General features: G+C 43.5%; 1 protein-coding gene across 2 annotated transcripts in view; it reads left to right on the top strand.

Moving 5' to 3' along the window:
• kcnh2 (potassium channel, voltage gated eag related subfamily H, member 2) overlaps positions 1-21690 on the top strand; it is a 92703-nt gene that overhangs the window by 47447 nt on the left and 23566 nt on the right. For both annotated transcript variants that reach the window (XM_018089321.2, XM_012952904.2), the window contains exons 3-4: positions 9784-9942; positions 12898-13109. In XM_018089321.2, the coding sequence (XP_017944810.2) occupies positions 9784-9942; positions 12898-13109 (371 nt within the window). The remainder of the gene's footprint in view (positions 1-9783; positions 9943-12897; positions 13110-21690) is intronic.

Genomic DNA, 21690 nt, shown 5'->3' with positions numbered 1-21690 from the left:
TGTGCCTCCAAATGCACCATCATTTATCATGTGCTGTTGCGTGCAAAGCTCTGCGATAAATGTGTCAGGATGCCAGTGGTCCAAATCCTATTGGCTGTGGATTCAACAGGAAACAAATGGCTTTTTAATTAGCAGAGTTTTAAAGAAAAACTTAGTTTTTGTACAGTTTTACGTTTGTTTAAAAGAAATAAATTTGCTCAGTTTCTAATCATGATACAAATATACACACATACACATGTATAACAATAAAAATACACAAAATGTGTGTATATTTATTTTACGAAAAAGTGACTATGGGTATTAAAATTGTTTTAAAGGAGAATAAACTGCAGAATATGGCTAGAAATGCTATATTTCATATACAGGAATGGGATCTATTATCCGGAAATGAATTATCCTGAATGCTTGGAATTATGGGAAGGCCATTTTCGCTTACCTTGTACCCCGGGCTGGTGCCCCTGTTAGGAGAAAACAGCACCAGCCCGGGGTACCTGGAGCGAGCGCTTCCTTCTTCTGCGTTTCTGTTGCCGCCGAAATCCCTGGGCCGGTGCATGAGTGTTAGAGTGAAAAGCCAACTTTCTTGGTAAAGTTCGGCTTTTTCACTCTAATGCGCATGCGCAGCGCGCCAACGCGGAAGAAGGAAGCGGTACAGCTACCCCTGGCTGGTGCTGTTCTCTCCGAACAGGGGCACCAGCCCGGGGTACAAGGTAAGCGATTAAAGTCACTTGGGGGTGCCTAACATTTTACACCCCCAAGTGACTTAGCCTTTCCTTGTCCTTTAATCAAATAACATTTTTGAAAATGATTTCCCTTTTTCTTGTAATAATAAAACAGTACCTTGTACTTGATCCCAGCTAAGATATAATTACCCCTTATTGGGGGCAGAACAATCCTATTGGGTTTATTTAATGGTTAAATGATTCCCTTTTCTCTGTAATAATAAAACAGTACCTGTACTTGATGCCAACTAAGATATAATTACCCCTTATTGGAGGCAAAACAATCCTATTGAGTTTAATTAATGCTTACATTATTTTTTAGAAGACTTAAGGTTTGTAGATCCCCTTATCAGGGTCCTGAGCATTCTGGATAACAGGTACCTGTTCTGGCATTGAGGTTTAGCAGCTCTATAACTGTTAATGATCCAGGCCTTAAGAGCTGTGTACAGGAGTACAGGAAGGTCATCTCCAATAAACTCCATTTTAATCAAATAATCCAACATTTTAAAACATATTTCCATTTTCATTTTATAAATAAAACAGTACCTTGTAATTGATCACAACTAAGATATAATTAATTACTATTGGAGTCAAAACAAAGATGGCATTTATTAAGAGTTTAAAGGATTTCTTCAGTATGGAGATCTAAATTATGGAAAGACCCCCTTATCCGGAATACCCCAGGTCCCGAGCATTCTGGATAATAGGTCCCATACCTGTACTGCATTCAGTTATTAGTCCCTAAGCTCAGGTAACTGAAACAAACAGGTGAGCTTCTGGGTGCCCAATGACTCCCCCACATGGAGAGGGAGGGCAGGATCACTAATGTAGACAGCCTTGTGGCACTGAGCAAAACAAAATGGGTGGCTATTGGGGGGCATCTTAGTGGGCTCAGATCTTCACTGCTAAGGGCTGTGGTGGTATTGGGCTGGTACAGAATCTCAGAACCAAATTGATAACATTTCTTATTTAATTCTTCATTACACTTTATTTTTCCTCTAACCTCTTGGTGGCCTTTCTGTTTAAGCCCATACCAATCTCAACACAGCCAGTTTGCTGTACTAATCTCCCTTAAAAAAAGGTTGTTATTCCTGACCTAGACTGTTGCTGTGGCCTCCTTAATCTAGCTCCGGGTCCATCATAGAACGGATCCAAGAAACTGATCTAGACTACTCTTTTTATTATAAACTCTAACAGGGTCTTGTGGTCCAGTCTGACTTACGGGTTTTCATCGCTTTCAGGCAGGTCAGATCTTCAGATACATTTTCCAGTGCTTGTTTATGTACCTGCAGTCAAAGTAGGGTTGCCACCTTTGCTGGTGGCTAATGGGGCAGGTCAGTAAGGTCAGGAATGGGGCAGAGACATTGTCACCATGTTGATGACATTGGGGGTGGCTCCAGTGATTTCAGGGAGGAGTTGTGACCTGGTTATATGGTTGCTCTTATTAAAACAAATAATGTACAAAGTATTCTACAGAAGCCCTTAGGTAGGCTGGGGTGTATAATAAAATTACAGAAGCCCTTAGGTAGGCTGGGGTGCATCATAAAATTCCCTTGGAAGTCCTTAGGTAGGCTGGGGTGCATTATAAAATTCCCTTGGAAGTCCAGGTGAAGTGTCCTGTTCTGAATTAAACGCATCTGCAGTTGTGTTAAAGCACCTTCTAAGTGTACCATCCCTGCAGTGTTAGCTTATTGGATTATTTATTATACTTAGTTATGTGTCCCCAGGGGATATTGTCCTTGCCTGGCAGACTTTGTAGTAATTGTCAATTTTATCCTTCGTTTGCAGCGTTAGATATTCCATCTTTTTAATTTCATTTGTTTTGTCCCAGTTTGTAGGCTGCTTCCAGCAGAAGCTATTATGCCGTTACCTGCTGTGATGATGCATGGAGATTGTTCTTAGCCATTTCTAGAGAGAGACCTTTCTATTGGCCTAGCTGGTAAATAATGCAGTGCTGTTACACTCAATTGTTTGGGGGATATATTTAAATGTAACATTTTTCAAAATATTTGATTTTAAAAACACATCCAAAAGAGGTGGGTTGCATTTCTCCTTCCAGGATTTATCTCTAAAGGAGGTGGAGTAGTATGATTAGTGAAGGAGGTAAATAAGCCTGCACCCTAATACAAGGTTTGCTGTAAGCAAACTTAGGGGGCTGTTCCTGCTGAAATGTGCTTAGTACAGGGAAATACCTATGCTGCCATAGTTTTATGGTATCTCTCTGTACAGGCTATGAGCAAACTTAGCGTGCTGTTCCTGCTGAATTGTGCTTAGTACAGGGAATACCTATGCTGCCATAGTTTTATGAAATCTCTCTGTACAGGCTATGAGCAAACTTAGGGGGCTGTTCCTGCTGAATTGTGTTAAGTACAGGGAATACCTATGCTGCCATAGTTTTATGATATCTCTCTGTACAGGCTATGAGCAAACTTAGGGGGATGTTCCTGCTGAATTGTGCTTAGTACAGGGGAATCCCTATGCTGCCATAGTTTTATGGTATCTCTCTGTACAGGCTATGAGCAAACGTAGGGGGCTATTCCTGCTGAATTGTGCTTAGTACAGGGGAATCCCTATGCTGCCATAGTTTTATGGTATCTCTCTGTACAAGCTATGGGCAAACTTAGGGGCTGTTCCTGCTGTTTGCCTTCCTCTTTTGCCTCTTTCTTGTTTTCTTATGTGGGTTAATGACCTGACAGCCAAAATACTATTGTTACTTTTTATTACTTATCTTTCAGTTCCTCTCCTATTCATACAGTCTGTCGTTTCAACTACTGTCTGGTAGCTAGGGTAAACAGAACCCTAACAATCAGATAGCTGCTGATAGCAACCAGATAATCAAAAACAACAACAAATAAAAAAGGAGGACCGACTGCAAATTGTCTCAGAATGTAAATGTTTATATCATATTAAAAGTTATGTAAAGGTGGACTGCCCTTTAAGGCTGATGGCCTACGGCGCAAGTTAGTTGCCCATGGTAGCGGAGATCTATTGTGGCCGACTAACTCACTCCGTGGGCCATCAGCCTTAGCCATGTAGGATGTAGATTTAATATGTGATGATGTTTTATCACTAACACATTTGGCCATTCAAGGAGTGTGTTGGTGGCATGAAATATGCCAAAGGGGTGAACTGGGAGACAAAATAGGCCCTGGTGTTCACAAGTACACAGGGGCCCAAACAGCCCCCCACCAGCCTAATAAATAGTGAGTGCCTATGGCATCTTACAGCAGCCCCTCTGGCATTTGCCAGAATCCACAGATTGCCAGTCCGGCCCTTTCTGTCTGAGGGGGTGATTAATTGACTGCCACCTACAGTCTAAAAGATATATCTGGAAAAGTGATAATCAGTAAAGCACAGTGATACATTTATTAGAATTACTGCTTTTCAGCGGTGGGGTCCTAGATTCAGTTCTGCCAGGGCACTATATCTGCTGCTACCTTATAACTAAAATATAAGGGTCATTTACAAAAAGAACCGCAGTTGCGCTTGCACAGACGCTGCACAAATTATTTGCATTTATTAATGGTACTTGCATCCAAAGCCACAACTTGCTCTTTTGTATAGTTGCTGCCTGGCTCTGCTGCAAATTTCACGTGTGATGCAGGGGACCCCCAGAGTTACTAGAAAATGGGTGGGTTTTATTGTGGTGAGCTCTAAATTCACACTTTTATACATCTGCCCCTGCACTTTCAGGCATAAGTGACCCCTAATAATTATACAAAGTCATAGAAGAGAAAATTCAGGTCGCCTTCTCCTTTAAATAAACAATTTAGCACGCTTATTACCAGACTGAAAAATGACTTTGAGTGGGCACAGTTGTGGGCACAGTTATGGGAAATTAATAGCTTTTTTTAATAAACAAGCAAATTGGCATGAACCTGTTAATTTGTCTGCCAGCTGCTCCCTACTAATTATATGGCTTTCTATAAAAATGTGTTATATATATATATATATATATATGTATTTGTGTCCATCTGGTGAGTACTGACCCCATGCATTCTATTCCAGTCTTCTCCTTTCTTCCTCTGCCTTTTTTTCCTTCTGTACTTACATATATTTCCATTTATATAAATATATTTTCTGTTTAGATTAGCATGTAAATGTATGGATGGCCAAATTACAGAATATCTGGCTGTTTGTCTCATTTAGGTTGGTCAACTCTAAGGGGGTGATTTACTAATCCACGAATTTGAATCCCGAATGGGAAAAAAACGGATTGGAAACGAATATTTTGCGACTTTTTCGTATTTTTTACGATTGTCGCCGTCGCAACTTTTTCACGAATTGTCACGACTTTTTCATCGGCGTTACAACTTTTTCTCAAATTGTCGTGACTTTTTCATATTGAGCGCTCGTAAACGGCGGTCAAACATTTCCGACTTTGCATGATTTTGGAAGCCTCCCATAGGACTCAATGGCACTCTGCAGCTCCAACCTGGCCCAAGGAAAGTCTCCCATAGGGCTCAATGGCACTCTGCAGCTCCAACCCTGCCCAAGGAAAGTCTCCCATAGGGCTCAATGGCACTCTGCAGCTCCAACCTGGCCCAAGGAAAGCCTCCCATAGGGCTCAATGGCACTCTGCAGCTCCAACCCGGCCCAAGGAAAATCTCCCATAGGGCTCAAAGGCACTCTGCAGCTCCAACCCGGCCCAAGGAAAGTCTCCCATAGGGCTCAATGGCACTCTGCAGCTCCAACCTGGCCCAAGGAAAGTCTCCCACAGGGCTCAATGGCACTCTGCAGCTCCAACCCGGTCCAAGGAAAGTCTCCCATAGGACTCAATGGCACTCTGCAGCTCCAACCTGGCCCAAGGAAAGTCTCCCATAGGGCTCAATGGCACTCTACAGCTCCATCCCCACCCAAGGAAAGTCTCCCATAGGGCTCAATGGCACTCTGCAGCTCCAACCTGGCCCAAGGAAAGTCTCCCATAGGGCTCAATGGCACTCTGCAGCTCCAACCTGGCCCAAGGAAAGTCTCCCATAGGACTCAATGGCACTCTGCAGCTCCAACCTGGCCCAAGGAAAGCTTCCCATAGGGCTCAATGGCACTCTGCAGCTCCAACCTGGCCCAAGGAAAGCCTCCCATAGGGCTCAATGGCACTCTGCAGCTCCAACCCGGCCCAAGGAAAGTCTCCCATAGGGCTCAATGGCACTCTGCAGCTCCAACCCGGCCCAAGGAAAGTCTCCCATAGGGCTCAATGGCACTCTGCAGCTCCAACCCGGCCCAAGGAAAGTCTCCCATAGGGCTCAATGGCACTCTGCAGCTCCAACCCGGCCCAAGGAAAGCCTCCCATAAGGCTCAATGGCACTCTGCAGCTCCACCCTGGGCCAAGGAAAGTCACGATACTGAAGCTTGAATGAATCCGAAACTTTTGTACTTGGCACGACAGAATGATTATTTTGCAACGACGACAAAAAAAAATTTGCGACAATTCGCGGGAAAGTCATGACGGCGGCGAAAAAGTCGTGACGGCGACGAAAAAAAAAACGCAAAAATACCAACCGTAATGAAAAAAAACGCATTCGGACGTTCATGGATTAGTAAATGTCCCCCTTAGGGTAAGAACCCACGGAGTGGTTCATTCGCCCGCGACAGATCTCTGCTATGGTGGGCAGGGCCGCCATCAGAAGTTGTTTATATGGGTCCCCCCATGAACACAAGTGCTCAGTACCAAATGTTTGGCCCCGCCCCTTGTGCGTGCAATATAAACAGCAGATGTCACTCTATAATAAGCAGTTCATATAAAGAGTTAAAATGAATAATTAATGAGCTAATAAGACAGTCAGTTCATTGGGGGCAGTGGGATTTCCCCTTGTGTCCCCAGTGGCTTTTGCTTGATATGCAAGTTACTTATGTTTCTAGGTAAGTTACGTCTTTGTCCAAGCGGTTTTTGTGGAGGTTACGTAGATTGCATATGTTTTGGCGTAACTTAATGTGTAACTTACGCAACACGACCAGGCCCCCTTATGGAAGGGGCCCGGCACAATTGTACCTTCTCTCCCCCCCGATGGTGGGCAAAAAATTGCGAAGAAGTTTTCCACCGGCAAGGCCGTTTGTTGCCCGTGATCAGAGAGATCTATTGCGGGTGACTAAACCGCTCCATGGGTTCTTACCCTTAGGCTTTTGGCAGTGTGACTGCAGCAAGTGTTCACTTGTCAATGATTTAGCACAGTGATCCCCAACCAGTGGCTCGTGAGCAACATGTTGCTCGCCAACCCCTTGGATGTTGCTCTCCGTGGCCTCAAAGTAGGTGCCCATTTTTACATTCCTGGCTTGGAGGCAAGTTTTGGTTGCATAAAAACCAAGTATAATGCCAAACAGAGCCTTCTGTAGGCTGCCAATCAACATAGGGGCTATTAAGTAGCCAATTATAGTTCTTATTTGCACCCCCCCAGGAACCTTTTTCATGCTTGTGTTGCTCCCCAACTGTTTTTCCATTTAAATGTGGCTCATGGGTATAAAAGGTTGGGGATCCCTGATGTAGCATTTCCCTTATATCATTATAAAAGCCCTACATCAAGGGGAGAAAGGCTTTAAAGGGGTGGTTTACCTTTATGTTAACTTTTACTATGTTATAGAATGTCCTGTTCCTAGCAACTTTATTTATAATTTATAATTCATTATTATTTTTTATAGTTATAGTTATTTTTTTTATAGGAAAATGCATTAAATTCATTATTTTTTTTTATAGTTTTCATATTATTATATTATACACTTCTGTATCTTTCCAGCTTTCCAGTGAAGGTCACTTGCTGTGTGAGCTTACAGTTGTATTATTATTGTTACTTTTTATTCTTTATCTTTCTTTTCAGCCCCTCTCCTATTCATATTCCAGTCACTCGTTTAAACCACTGCCTGCTTGCTGAGATAGCTGCTGAAAATCCAATCTGGAAAGCTGAACAAAAAGCTAAATAACTAAAATGAAAACCAAACCAAATGTCTCAGACTATCACTGTCTGCATCATAATAGAAGTTAATTTAAAGGTGAACAACCCCTTTAAGTGCAGAGCTCTAACTGCCCTCTGCGCTAAACTCATACCAGCCATAGAGCTGGTATCCAGCACAAGTACTAGGTACTTAGTAAATGAACCTTACCTAATGGAGTGCTAATCGGTTGCAAATCTCAATGCTTTTCCCAGAATTCTATTGTAATGGGAAGAACCTTCACAGAAAATAGCACATGATATTGATGTCCATATAATGGTGCCATGCAGTGGACGTCAGTATAGAATGCCTTTGCCATGGGGCGTGCAGTAAACTTTAAATAAATATAGATGGATAACAAAATCCTACATATAAACAGAGCATATTATTCCCTTTAATCACCAGTGAAATGCTGATGATGTTGATTGTATTCCCAGTTTCGCTAGTGGCCATTTAGGGCTCTCAGTTATGTATTAATAAACCTAATCACACAAAAACACCCTTTCCCCAGCTGCTGGGCAGCAGGATGGCGCCATGTCAGCAGAGCTTGTTAGATACACACATTAGGGAGCCAGTGTACATGTGCGTAACCAGGGAGCGAGCCGGGCAGAAACACCTTCTGTCCCACAGGAGCTGATTATGTGATGATTTGCAGGTTCAGTGTTGTTATTAGCTTAATTAACAAAGCTTTCCAATGTCAAGGTAGATTTGCTTACTTGTTGAAAAACTCGGTAAAACTCTGCAAAGATGCAAAGAGCCATTTTAAACTCCAGCTGAGTTACTTCAGCGTTTGGGCCCATGTAGGCATTGATTGTATGGGTGGATACAGTGACAAGAACAGCGTCAAGTCTCTGCAGGAAGGATAACCACCAACTTGCCCTTACACTTACCTCATGCGTATATCCATTTCTGGAACCCTTTCCCCCAAGACACAAATAATGACATCCAGGTTTTGGGATAGAGAAGGTCACAGCTTTAGTTACAGATTAAAATACATGTATTAACATCATCAGTTTATTAACTTATCAACCAATATGTTTTTTCAACTTTGAGAAAAGAACCATATCCAAAGAATGCTTGCCCAAAAACCACTGCTATACTCCCTGGGTTACCTGGCATGCCGGCCACCCAACCCCGTAGGGGGGCAGATCGGCAAGTGAGAACCAGGTAACCGACTTGTCACCCCTTTTGTGGGACCCAAGCCCAACAAGAGCATGCATCAGCACCAGTTGGCCATAACAATCCATGGCCAAAGGCCTCCAGGGCAAGCATTCCACAAACAAAACATTTCTGGACCCAAGTGAAGTCCCCCTGTCACTATTATGACTTCTCCTATAGGGCGGTGGGAGGGGTGCTGCTCTGGTCTTCCAAAATGGTGCCACTTCTCCCGTGCGCTGCACCTGTGTCTCCTCTCCCTGCCTATTATGTGCCCATGCCTGGTGCACTCTTACCTTCCAGTTTGTGCCTGTATGTTACCCAACCACTTAGATTGTAAGCTCTACGGGGCAAGTAAAGTGGGGATAGTATCCCATTTAGTTCTTCCTCCAGCCTAGTGACATTGGTGCAGCTGGAATTTTTCTGGAAAGTGGCAAATAGAGTCCTGCAAGGGTCCGGTTGGGCAAACCTGTGCCCAACCTGCTGACCTGCAACCCAACTTGCAACTGCCACCCAAATGTCCCCCTACCCAGACCCACTACCCAACCTGGACTGCAAATAGGTAACTTACTTTCCAACAGTGCCATAACTGTGTGAACGGCTGCGGAGTGGAGAACACAATTAGTCGGAGGGAGGGCCAGGTAGGTGTTTATTTCAATATATAAAAAAGATTTATTAGATGTCCAACACAACTTGGTGGGTATGAATAGTCTTATAGATACTCTACTCTCAGATGTCTTAGATGAGAGTGGTCTGTGTATATACTTGGAAACATGGCAGTCACTAATGCACAGTGTCTATAATAACTGTAGAATGAAATGCAGCTTAGTCACCTAATAAACTGGTTATATGTTTTACTGTTTGGTGGTGGTGTTTCTTGAGCCATGCTCTTTTTTGGACCATTTAACCAACTCAGTAGTTATAACCTCATCATGGTGGGAAGTGTTTCATCTTAGTAATGTTTGTGATCATGTGCTGGTCTCTGTAGGATCATGTCTGCGATGTTTGGTGGATGTAGTTCCAGTGAAGAACGAAGAGGGAGATGTCATCATGTTTATCCTAAACTTCGAGGACCTGGCGCTGCTCCTGGCAAGAAAGGCCAACAGAACTCTTCATCAGAGACTGACACGAGCTGCCTTCCACTCAGGTACTAGTCTTATAGGCCCTAGTATTTTGGAATTGAATTAGAGAATAGTTCATATGTTTCCAATCTCTGCGGGGGTTTGTGAATGTAAATGCAGCAATATATACAACCTATCTTAAGATTTAGACATTAATTAAAATAAAGGGAATACAGCTTGGCGGGCTAAGAGATAAGCAGAGTAATGATCAGTGGTAATCAATATAAAGGATTGGTTGCTCTTTTGTAAAAATAAGGTGGTGGTCCCTGATGCAGGTGCAGTTGGTACGTGGCTTGGAAGATGAAGAGGGAGTGTAATAGAAAAATGAGATAGTAAATAAAGAGGGTTTGATGAGAGGACAAGGAAATGGTGAAGAGGTAAAATAAAAGGGACAGAAAGAAGAAGATAGGTAGTAGGCAAATTCGGACTGGGTAGAAGGTAATGGATGTAAAGTGAGATGAGCACAAAGAGGAGGCTAAGGAAGTGAGAAAAATTCTTTAGATACATCAGTGGTCCCCAACCAGTGGCTCAGGAGCAACATGTTACTCTCCAACCTCTTGGGATGTTGTTCCCAGTGGCCTCAAATCAGGTGCTTATTTTTGAATTTCTGTTTTGGAGGTAAGGTATGGTTACATAAAAACCATATGTACTGCCAAACCGAATCTCCTGTAGACTGCCAGTCCTCATAGGGACTACTAAATAACCAATCACAGTCCTTATGTGGTACCCGCAATTTTTCATGCTTGTGTTGCTCCCCAACTCTTTTTTCATTTGAATGTGGCTCATGGGTAAAAAGTGGAAGTTTGGGTGTTTTTTCTTTGATTGGCATTTGGAAGATAGAGGGTAACAATGGAAGATGGTTCAGAGGGTTACAGGGAGGGTGTGGGGTAAAGTTATAGTATGTGGAAGGAGGAACATGAAGAATTGGGAAATGTAAGGGGTAGAGCAGAGCACAAAGAATGTGTCCAGAGCTGTGTGCCCTACTTGGAACTTGCATTTACCTAAAATAACTCCCTTTCCTTCTCTGTTGCCAGTTTCCATTCTCTCAGCACCTTGGCATTTTCTTGTCTGTCACTTCCCCAGCTCGTATTTCCTCAGTATCCAGGGACAATTGTGCCATTTGCTTTGTCTCCGTAGCTGAACTCCTGCATCTTCTCTGTTCTCTCATTTCTGCTTGGACGCCTGACAGTATGCCGGCCCTGTGTATATTCCTGTGCATACTCTCTGTGCTCTGGGCACCCTATGGATCATGTAATAAATAAAAACTATTAGCAATATTTGGGTTCATACAGAAAGATGCTATCTATGTGGGTATAATTTTTGTGTCCACAGAACATTTATGCTGTGTATATATATATATATATATGTATTAATGCCATAATGTTCCCTTTATGTACATTATGTTAAAATAGCATGAACATTTGAGCAAATATCAGAACAACATGTAGATGGTCCTGTGCCCCCCTTCAGCAGAGAATAATGCACATTGCCAATATTGGGAAGGAACATCTTTCATTCCACATGGTTTCATACTGTACATTTGCTGGGGGACAATAAATACCAGTTTGGTGGCAATTTCTAACCATATTTTGAAATGGAAATAGAGGAATGCCTAACTGGGAAATTATGTGACAGATTAGGGGAGTGGCATAAAATGTCCTGAATTTTTATTGAATTTGCTGGGTGTGTAAAAATTCCATTTCTTTGGGGCAGCGAGTATGTTACTTGCCTTGTCTGACTCATTCGGGGCTTATGGTAAATTTATGGCTCTTACTGAATTGTACATAATTAACATTCTCTTTTAATTGTTTTAGGCCTATAGCTTACAGGGCACCTCAACAGCTGCAGTGCTCACATGGAGACCCACAGTGTTCCAAACAGCCCCTCATTGCCTGTTACTTCTTCCCATAGAGAAGCATGGGAAAGAACTGGGGGTGACAGCCAGCACTGCTTAGAAACACTCAACTGCAGGGCCGGGTGCCCTAGAAAACTTGGTCAGCTTTGCCTGCCTCCCCCCCCATGTTCAAATGAGTGGACAATGCACGCACACAGGGTGGCGGGTTGCCGTGGCCGCTGGCGGGGGGTACTGCAGTGAGGGTTAAAGGACCTGGAACTAGTGGTAGGTGAAAGAAGAGGTACCTGCCTGCCCCCCCACCATTGTGCCCTAGGCAGGTGCTTCTTCTGCCAACCCCTAGTTCAGGCCCTGCTCAACTTAGACTGATCCTAAAAGGAGAACCTAGTATAGAAATTAAGATTCTGTCAGATACTTAAAGAGAAACTAAATTAGGATCAGGTGATGCCTTGGAGAAAGCAGTGTGCTCTTAAGTACCCCAAGCTGGTTTGTTTTTAAGTAAAAATGAGCGTTAACCCAGAATAGGAGGTTAGTAGTAACTGGGGTGCTTAGGCTGATGCCAGACGAGGCATTTTTACGCTGCGTATTTTCTAATTCTCTCAGCGGCTGAAAAACGCACAATATCATCATCCATAGAAATAACTTAAACAGTCTCGATGGAAAACACACTATGCGTAAATACGCTAGAAAACGCGTTACCATGGACTTTTCATGCATTTGTCGAAAAACGCCGTTATTTGCACAGCAACCTATTCCTATGTATACACAAAGGTAGCTGCCAGACCTAGTGGAAATACGTGGCGTTTTTTACTATTTCGCACTATTAGCACCATGGGAAACGGGATTTGCTACGTCACCAGTGCTAGGCTGAAAAATGCCATAGTCAGGGGCTGTGTGGCTTGTGCTGCGTTTTTAGGTGGAGAAAATACGCAGCGTAAAAACGCCACGTCTGGCATCAGCCTTACACATTGTCACCCCCATTGATTTAGGGTTAAGTTCTCCTTTACCATCAAACCAGTTGCTTTGGGGTTCCCCTACTGAGGGCAGCCCCACAGTTTCTGTAAGTCTTGTGCTATCCTGTTGCCCCATTTGTGTCTCTATAAAAGATTTTTACATCTCTTATTTACAGAGAGACCCAAAACAAAGGCCAACTTCCTAAACTCCTCCTCAGAGTCAGACTTCATGAAGTACAGGACCATTAGTCAGATCCCACAGTTCACTCTGAACTTTGTAGAATTCAACTTAGAGAAACACCGTTCTGCCTCCACCACGGAGATTGAGATCGTGGCCCCCAGCAATGCCTTTGAGAGGACCCAGAATGTCACTGAGAAAGTCACTCAGGTAAGAACCTTATTGGTTATTCTTTCTTTTCATCAAAGAACCACACAAATGAGTGCAAATGAGGCAGAAGAAGAAGGCAAATCATTTAATGAAGACCAGTTGAAAAGCTGCTTAAAATTATTGATTCTACAAAAAAAACTAAATGTTAACATAAAGGTAAACAACACCTTTATGTGATTGAAATTATAGACAGATCCCTTATCCAGAAAACCACAGCTCCTGAGCATTCTGTATAACAGGTCCCATACCTGTATAAGACTTTATTTATAAACAAATCTTGTTCTTTGGCAAACTGGGCACACTTCTCTTCTCCGATCAGAAAACAACTCACCCCTGCTGAAGGGGTAGCACCCAAAATTATCGAGGAGCAGCTTTAGTAGAGAAATCTGACCATGCTCACATTTCTGTGTCAAAACATTGAAAATATGCTGTGCAATTCAATGAGGGTTGCTACCTGGCTGGTAAATAGAAGGCAGGCATATCTTTACCCGAAAAGGTGGCAGCAAGTAATTGGCTATTTTCCCCTCTCCCACTCTACCAATTCTCTTTTAGTTTGCTGTGCCTTTTGCTTTATATTATGAGCCTCCTTTCTTCATTCCATCTCTGCCTTTCATTTTCTTACTTTACTGGCCATTTCTCTGGCATTTTCCAATTTGTAGGATCTCTCCTCCTCCTCCATTTCCACTTGCTTTCATCCAATCTTGCCTGCTTTGTTTCCACTTGACTCTCTTGTCTGTTTCATTGCTATTGTTCAAGGTCCTGAGCAGCATAATATCTCCCCCTTCTAGTTAATTACAGTGTAATACATGCAAGCAGTTAGATATATTTCAGAAGTGAAACAGTAGGCTACTAGTGGTAACTTTAAGAGCTGAAAATCCAATTTTTAAATTGGTATATCGCCTCTTGTAGTGCAGAGAGTGCAATTGTGCTCTAAGCAGTAGTAACATAGCTCCCACCCTCTCTGTCACTGTAAAATGAAGTGCGGAAAGGTGAGGGGGCAGCATCTATTCGGCTGCCTCGGGGTGGCAGCAGGGTCTGAAATACCTAATGAACTGATGTAAATCTAGATTTATTAATCTAAATTTATATCATGACTGACATAAGATTTTAGTTTGGGGCATCACGGTGTAAGGGTGCCCTCTTGTGGTTTCCTTTTTAAATGCATTTTACTACTCGCTAGATTCATTCAAGAAGGTGTAAGCTTTCGGGAATGTTTCGTTTTCTTGAGCAGTTAAAGAATATATCTATTTATATTCCAATGTAAGTTAGTTATGGACAACCTTTGGCCCCCCAGATGTTTTGAACTACTTCTCCCATCTTCCCACTAGTCCACATTGCTTTCTGTTTTATTGTGACGCACAGCTTTATTTTTTTTATTTTGCCATTAGGGAAATTTTTCTAACCTCTAACTACCTTAGAAAGTCCCAGGCCCAGATTTGTGGAAAGGCCTTCCCAGTGTGAATTCCTACTAGTCTACGTCAAGCTCCTCAGATATATTTTTCCAGTATTTACAGGGGGAACTAATCCTGAGCACAGTCCTTGCCAATCCCTTTTATACCCTGAGGCTCAGCTTACTCCAGCTACACCTTAAATTGGAAGTGCTGCAGAGGGGACCCCACTGGAACTATGAGAGGGAATTTAAATGATGAAATAAAACAAAGAAAAGGAAAGCATTTCAATGACTTTCTTTTATTTTTAGGCTCTGATTCTTTTGAGACAAAGTTGCCCAGAACCCTCTGTTCTTTTTAGTGTACAGCTCTTCTAATAACCCCTGTATCTTCCTCCTGGAAATGTCATACATGTGTCCTGTTCAGCATTCACTCAAGGGCTCTGAGACACTGTGAGATAGGTGCAGCTATAGTGATTAAAGGGATTCTTTTATGGGGTATTTTTTCTAAATTGCATAGCAAATAATTCACTCTACCATTTAAAATGTTATTCTTGAACCAACAAATGTATTTTTTTTTGCTGTAACATCGGTGTGTAGGCGCCAACTCATTGCATTGTGCCTGGTTGGTATGTGCAGCTCTATGCTATAATTATTATTATTAACATTTATTTATAAAGCGCCAACATATTCCACAGCGCTGTACAATAAGTGGGTTTTATACATCGGACATACAGAGTAACATATTAAGCAACTGATACAAGAAGTGAAGAGAGCCCTGTCCAAAATAGCTTACAATCTACAAGGAGAAATGGTTGAGACACAAGGTGTGGGAATGGGCATGACCAGAGTTGTGAGAGGTGTGGCAGGAGTTATTGCTTTTAGCAGCACACTGAGGTTATGTTAGACTAAATGAGGGTAAGCTTCTCTAAATAAATGTGTTTTTAGAGATGTTTTGAAGGTGGAGAGATTGGGAGAAAGTCTGACAGACTGTGGGAGTGAATTCCAGAAAAGGGGGGCAGCCCTTGCAAAGCCTTGAATGCGAGTGTGTGAGGAGGGAATGAGAGAGGAGTTGAGGAGCAGGTCAGTAGAGGAGCATAACAAGCAGGTTGGATGGTACCTAGAGATAAGTTCAGAGATGTGGGGTGGGGCAGAGTTATGAACTGCTTTGAATGTGAGAGTCATAAGTTTGAATTTTATCCTGGATGGTAGGGGAAGCCAGTGCAGGCAGAGTGGCACGGCAGAGGAGGAGCGGTTGGAGAGGAGTATGAGCCTGGCAGCAGTATTCATTATGGACTGGAGTGGGGCCAGTCTCTGAAGGGGAAGACCATTTAGCAGAGAGTTACAGTAGTCCAGGTGCAGGTATTCACTCGGAATATTTTCAAGGTGAAAGAGCGATTAAAGAGTGATTTAGAATCATTAATGCTCACTTAATCTCAGTGTGAAAATGCTTCCATGACTTCTTAAAGGGAACTAAAACCTTCCATAACACATTGCATTGACATGGCGCATACACACAAAACTGGCTTCTCCCACAAACTGACAAGTACACAAGCAAGCAAGTGGAGCCGTCGCTATCTAAAGGAGAGGGCAACAGAACATATAAGTCTAATTGCTCTTGTAGTAACTTCTGAAAGCTCAGTGTGAGGGTCAGGAGGGGTGAGAACTTGGGGGGTGTGTGGCTTGTTATAAACTAGGGGGGACTCAGATCAAATGATGGGCCCCAAGGTTAGTGGAAAAAGTCCAAAACCCACGGGACAGGACTTAGACTAGTCGCCAATACACAGTTTCACACTCACACACACACACTCACACACAGACAAATCCAGACAAAAAGGTGGAATTAGCACATGCCATAGCATGTAAGCAGTAACGCCGCGCCAAGGCTCCAACCCGTGTTACTGACACCCGCCTTTCATATCTTGGGGTTGATTCAACTGGGAGTTGAAAGGCAATGGCTTTCTTAAATGGGGAGCTTTATCAAATGTTTCTTGGGGGACAAATTGAATCAACCCCCCCCCTTTCTCTCACACAAACACGCACCATTCGCAACGCCCGGTTCATTGCTGCCTAATTCTCATCAGATATAGGGGACTTCCTGAGTAACTCTAACCTATTCCCTAAGTGCTACTTTTCTATTTCTTAACTTTCCCCACCCCACCGGGCATAGGGTGGGGGAACAGGGGCCAAAGGCATGACCCTTTGGTTACAAGGGGCACTAGGCCCCCTTTTCTAACAGCTTAAATGTAAAAATCTATTTACATTTACTTGTTAGATAGGAATCCCCTAATTTTAAGTCCCACCCCCAATCCTAAAAATGTATAATATTATCCTAATCTCCTTATTTTTGCTTTTATACATACAAAATATCCTAAAATATCTTAAATATCCTAAAATATAATATATTTATTAATGAATGGAAATATTCTTATTCCCCCAATCCAATTAATTCCCCCTTATTCCCTCCCATCTCTATCTATAAAGCTTTAAAAAGTTAGTAATTTAATAGAATAAAATATTCCTATCCCCCTATACCTCAATCCTCCATCCCCCCCACAGACCATCATTCCCTCCATTTCCTTCTACAAAGACTAAAAAATACTAAAAGTATAATTACTATAATAAAATATCATATTGTTACTATATACAATATCCTAATGCTAATATCCCATACCCCAATCCCCTTATTTCCCTCCACATACAGGCCCGGATTTGTGGAAAGGCCACAAAGGCCCGGGCCTAGGGCGGCAAAAATTGGGGGGCGGCATGCCGCCCCGCCGCACCAAAATATTAAAGTTTATTGCGCATACGGAGCAATGGGGACCTCTCCCCCACTGCTCCGTATGCGATTGAAAAGGGCCGCGCATGCGCAGGGGGCGCGACAGAGAGGGGGCGGCCTCGGGGCGCCCGGCCAACAAATCCGGCCCTGCCCACATATCTTAATCCTCCCCATTACTAAAAGTCAATAATATTAACAATTCTTATTATAAAATATTTTAAATCCCCCTGTTCCCCTATCCTCCTCCATTTCACTCCACAACCCCATAACCACCTCCATTGTCTCTAACAATCCTAAGAGTCCTAGAAATGAATAATACAAATTTAATCCTAAAAATCCTAAAACTTAATAATAATTTCAAATTCCCCTCTATACCCCTAATCCCCAGTCCTCTCCCACAGACCCTAATCCCCTTCATTTCCCTCTATGAATCCTAAAACATTCTAGATTAATAATATAATAAAATATTACCTTAATACCCCCTAATCTTACTCCCTACATTTCCCACTATACATTCTAAAAGTTACTTATCCCATCCTCCATTTTACCCAATAAATCCCAATTCCCTTCTACTTCCCACTACATATACTACAAATAATAAATATCCCCCACCTTTTCTCTACACTAATTAACCTCCATATCCTCTACCTCATCTGTCTCATCTACCTCCATGTCTTCTACCTCCTATACGCTATCCACCTCCATATCCTTTACCTCCTCTACTCTATCCACCTCCATAGCCTCTACCTCCTCTACTCTATCCACCTCCATATCCTCTACCTCCTCTACTCTATCCACCTCCATAGCCTCCACCTCCTCTACTCTATCCACCTCCATAGCCTCTACCTCCTCTACTCTATCCACCTTCATATCCTCTACCTCCTCTACTCTATCCACCTCCATATCCTCTACCTCCTCTACTCTATCTACCTCCTCTACTCTATCCACCTCCATATCATCTACCTCCTCTACTCTATCCACCTCCATATCTTCTACCTCCTCTACTCTATCCACCTCCATATCCTCTACCTCCTCTAATCTATCCACCTCCATATCCTCTACCTCCTCTACTCTATCCACCTCCATATCTTCTACCTCCTCTACTTTATCCACCTCCATATCCTCTACCTCCTCTACTCTATCCACCTCCATAGCCTCCACCTCCTCTACTCTATCCACCTCCATAGCCTCTACCTCCTCTACTCTATCCACCTCCATATCCTCTACCTCCTCTACTCTATCCACCTCCATATCCTCCACCTCATCTACTCTATCCACCTCCATAGCCTCCACCTCCTCTACTCTATCCACCTCCATAGCCTCCAACTCCTCTACTCTATCCACCTCCATAGCCTCTACCTCCTCTACTCTATCTACCTCCATATCCTCTACCTCCTCTACTCTATCCACCTCCATATCCTCTACCTCCTCTACTCTATCCACCTCCATAGTCTCCACCTCCTCTACTCTATCCGCCTCCATATCCTCTACCTCCTCTACTCTATCCACCTCCATATCTTCTACCTCCTCTACTTTATCCACCTCCATATCCTCTACCTCCTCTACTATATCCACCTCCATAGCCTCCAGCTCCTCTACTCTATCCACCTCCATATCTTCTACCTCCTCTACTTTATCCACCTCCATATCCTCTACCTCCTCTACTCTATCCACCTCCATAGCCTCTACCCTGTCTAGCTTATGGGCTGCCATGCCCACCCACTCTCCTGCCTCACCCCCTTCTCTACCACTATCTCCATATACCAGCGCAACCGTCTATAAGAAGTGCCGCCTGTTCAGATGGAATAAACAAAGGGCTTGTATAAAAGCAAGGTCGGCTCCTAAAAAGAGAAAGGAAGAAGACGTAATTACTTCTTCTGTTACTTAATTGTTCAATGAGCACTTTTGCCCCCAGACAAGCCCTGGTTCCACCCTATTCAGATATCTCTATCTATCTGTATCTATGCATTTATACACAAATAATACATATTATACACATAGATTTTGCCTTATAGGCCATATGTCTGCCAGTGGCATTAATATAGAGGGGGCAGACCACACAACCACTTGTGCATGAAGGGCAACTGGGGAGCCTATGAGGGGGAGCCAGTGGCACTCAGCGCACTGCACTGTAGAATAGGAACCAATCAGCAGCAAAGCTGACCTGATAGGGAACTGCAGCCTGTCTTTGCTTGTGTGACTGCAGGGCTGTCATTGGCTATCCCCCTCCTACTGTGCTTGTGGCAGTGACTGTTAGAACCCCCCCACCCCTCATTTGAAACACAGACAGGGACCCGAGAGAATCTATAGGTTGCTCCAATAAAGGGGACATTTTTACAGACAGTATTTTTAGACCAAAGTGAAACCAGCACTATATACTACTCATAATTGCCTACAAGATTAGAGTTTTTTTCATTGATCCTTATCATTATTTTTAACCTTGTAACTGCCAACTTCTGGATTGTGTGTTATACATGCTAACTCATATCTGTATCCACGGGCAGATTTTGTCTATTCAGTGAACACTGAAAACCCTACACACAATTCAAAGTTTTTGTCACCTCCTTCCCCTCAGCCGTCATACCATCATGTGCTCCCATCAGGCCCAGATCTGATCCCCCCCAGGGTGCTCCCACAATCCCCCGTCTCCCTCCCCTGACACGCTGCAGGTAAGTTTCTTTTAGGAGCGCTCAGGGGAGGGGGTCGGAGGGTGTTGGGGGCCTCTGCGGGGTGGGGGGGGTGAAGGCGGTGAGGGCCATTGGGGGGTTCAGGGGTCCCTGAGGCAGAAGCCCTGGTGGGCCCTCCACCCCCAGTCCGACCCCGAACACAGCAGCACTTGCATTTATTGTATATTTGTTTTCATTCATTTCACACAATTATTTATGCATTTACTGCCACTGCATTGGTCTTTTTGTTCAGCTATACTGAACATGATGGGTAGGGATAGAAAACCTGCAGCCATCTGTCTGGGAGTTGTAGTTCTGCAACATCTTGGTCTGAAAATTACCCACCATTGATAAAGGCAGTAGCTTTAAGCTGTCACAGTCACCAGAGCTTATAGCAAAGGCACTGTAACAAGAGCCAGGAGTTTAAAGTCAACTGTTATGTCCATATATAAGAATACTCTTCATTTTAGTTTGGGTGTTACTGGCCCTTTATGAAACTGCAATGCTTCTAGATATGACGGAGGGGAGAGAAAAAGTTCTGTGATGGGGAATCTATACAGTACAGAAGGGATGTAAGGGAGGGGCATGGGGTTGCATAAATGGCAGGGGGGTTGGGGCTGAAGAGAGAGGTAGAAATGCATTTTATCAAGTCATGTCATGTAGGGCAGAGCTATGAATGGGTCTGGGCGAAACATATCTGAAATGAGCCTGAGAACACAGCTAAAGCCGGTGAGTGCATTGCGGGGTGGGGCGGGGGCATGTGTGATACTCCCAATTTGCACCTTCCCTAACACAGGAGTACTGCTGTATGTTCTGCACATTAAGGGGTTAAAATAATCCCTAGCAGATTAGGTTCACCACTGCTGTGACACATTTACACTTGTGCTGACAGTTTGGTGTCCCCTGCTTCTCTTGCAAATTGTTCTAATCATCTGACTAAGCATCATAGATAATTCTGTGCCGCTGAGGTGCTTCATCTTCCCCCCCTACTGCTCTGTATTTGTCCCCATGTGGGTATGACAGAAGAGCTATATTGAGCTGGTGGGAGGGGTACTTGGATACACTTGGGGTGAGACGTCGGGAAGCCCATGAAAGTGTCTGCCTTCCACCCATCCTGACTTAGTATCCTGCCAGCCACCGGTCTGTCGTTGTAGAAGCCATTAAGCTTATTGCAGAGGTAGGTACCAGGCCAGACCCAGCCCTTAGCAACCATCCTCGGACAGCCTTGCAGTGGGCATAGTGTGCTAAAGGAGTCCTAAACTTAACTAACGGGCAGTGAGAGGTGAAAAATACAACAACATTTTGCACAAGAGTAACTGTGCCTTTGTCAGTAATAGGAGTAACACACTAGTTGCCTATAGATGCAAAAAAAGCAAGCAGTTTATATTTGGCATTTTAACATGCAAAGGTTTGTGTGTAGTTTTGTACCTAGTGCACATTTGCCTTTTAAATAGATAAGAGGGAGTCGCTGTGTGTTTGTTGTTGAGGTGTAATCAGCAGCGATTTTACCCACTGAGCCGCCCTGAGGTGGCTTCTACGATGACACTCCCCCTTGCCCCCCGGCATTTACCTTTCCGCTGCCAGCGGGGTGCACTGCTAGTGCAGAGGGCATTATTAATAAAAAGTTAAAAATAAAATAAAGTTGCCTGGAGCAGCTTTTTGCAGCCTCTGGTAATTTTCCAGGTGCGGCACCTGAGTGAGTTTCTCAACTTGAATGAAAAAAGCTATGGTGTGATATTGCCCACATAG

The sequence above is a fragment of the Xenopus tropicalis genome, chromosome 10, assembly GCF_000004195.4.
Source record: "Xenopus tropicalis strain Nigerian chromosome 10, UCB_Xtro_10.0, whole genome shotgun sequence".
Taxonomy (NCBI): domain Eukaryota; kingdom Metazoa; phylum Chordata; class Amphibia; order Anura; family Pipidae; genus Xenopus; species Xenopus tropicalis.
The sequence above is the reverse complement of the archived record's forward strand: the minus strand, read 5'-3'. Positions and strand labels throughout refer to the sequence as shown.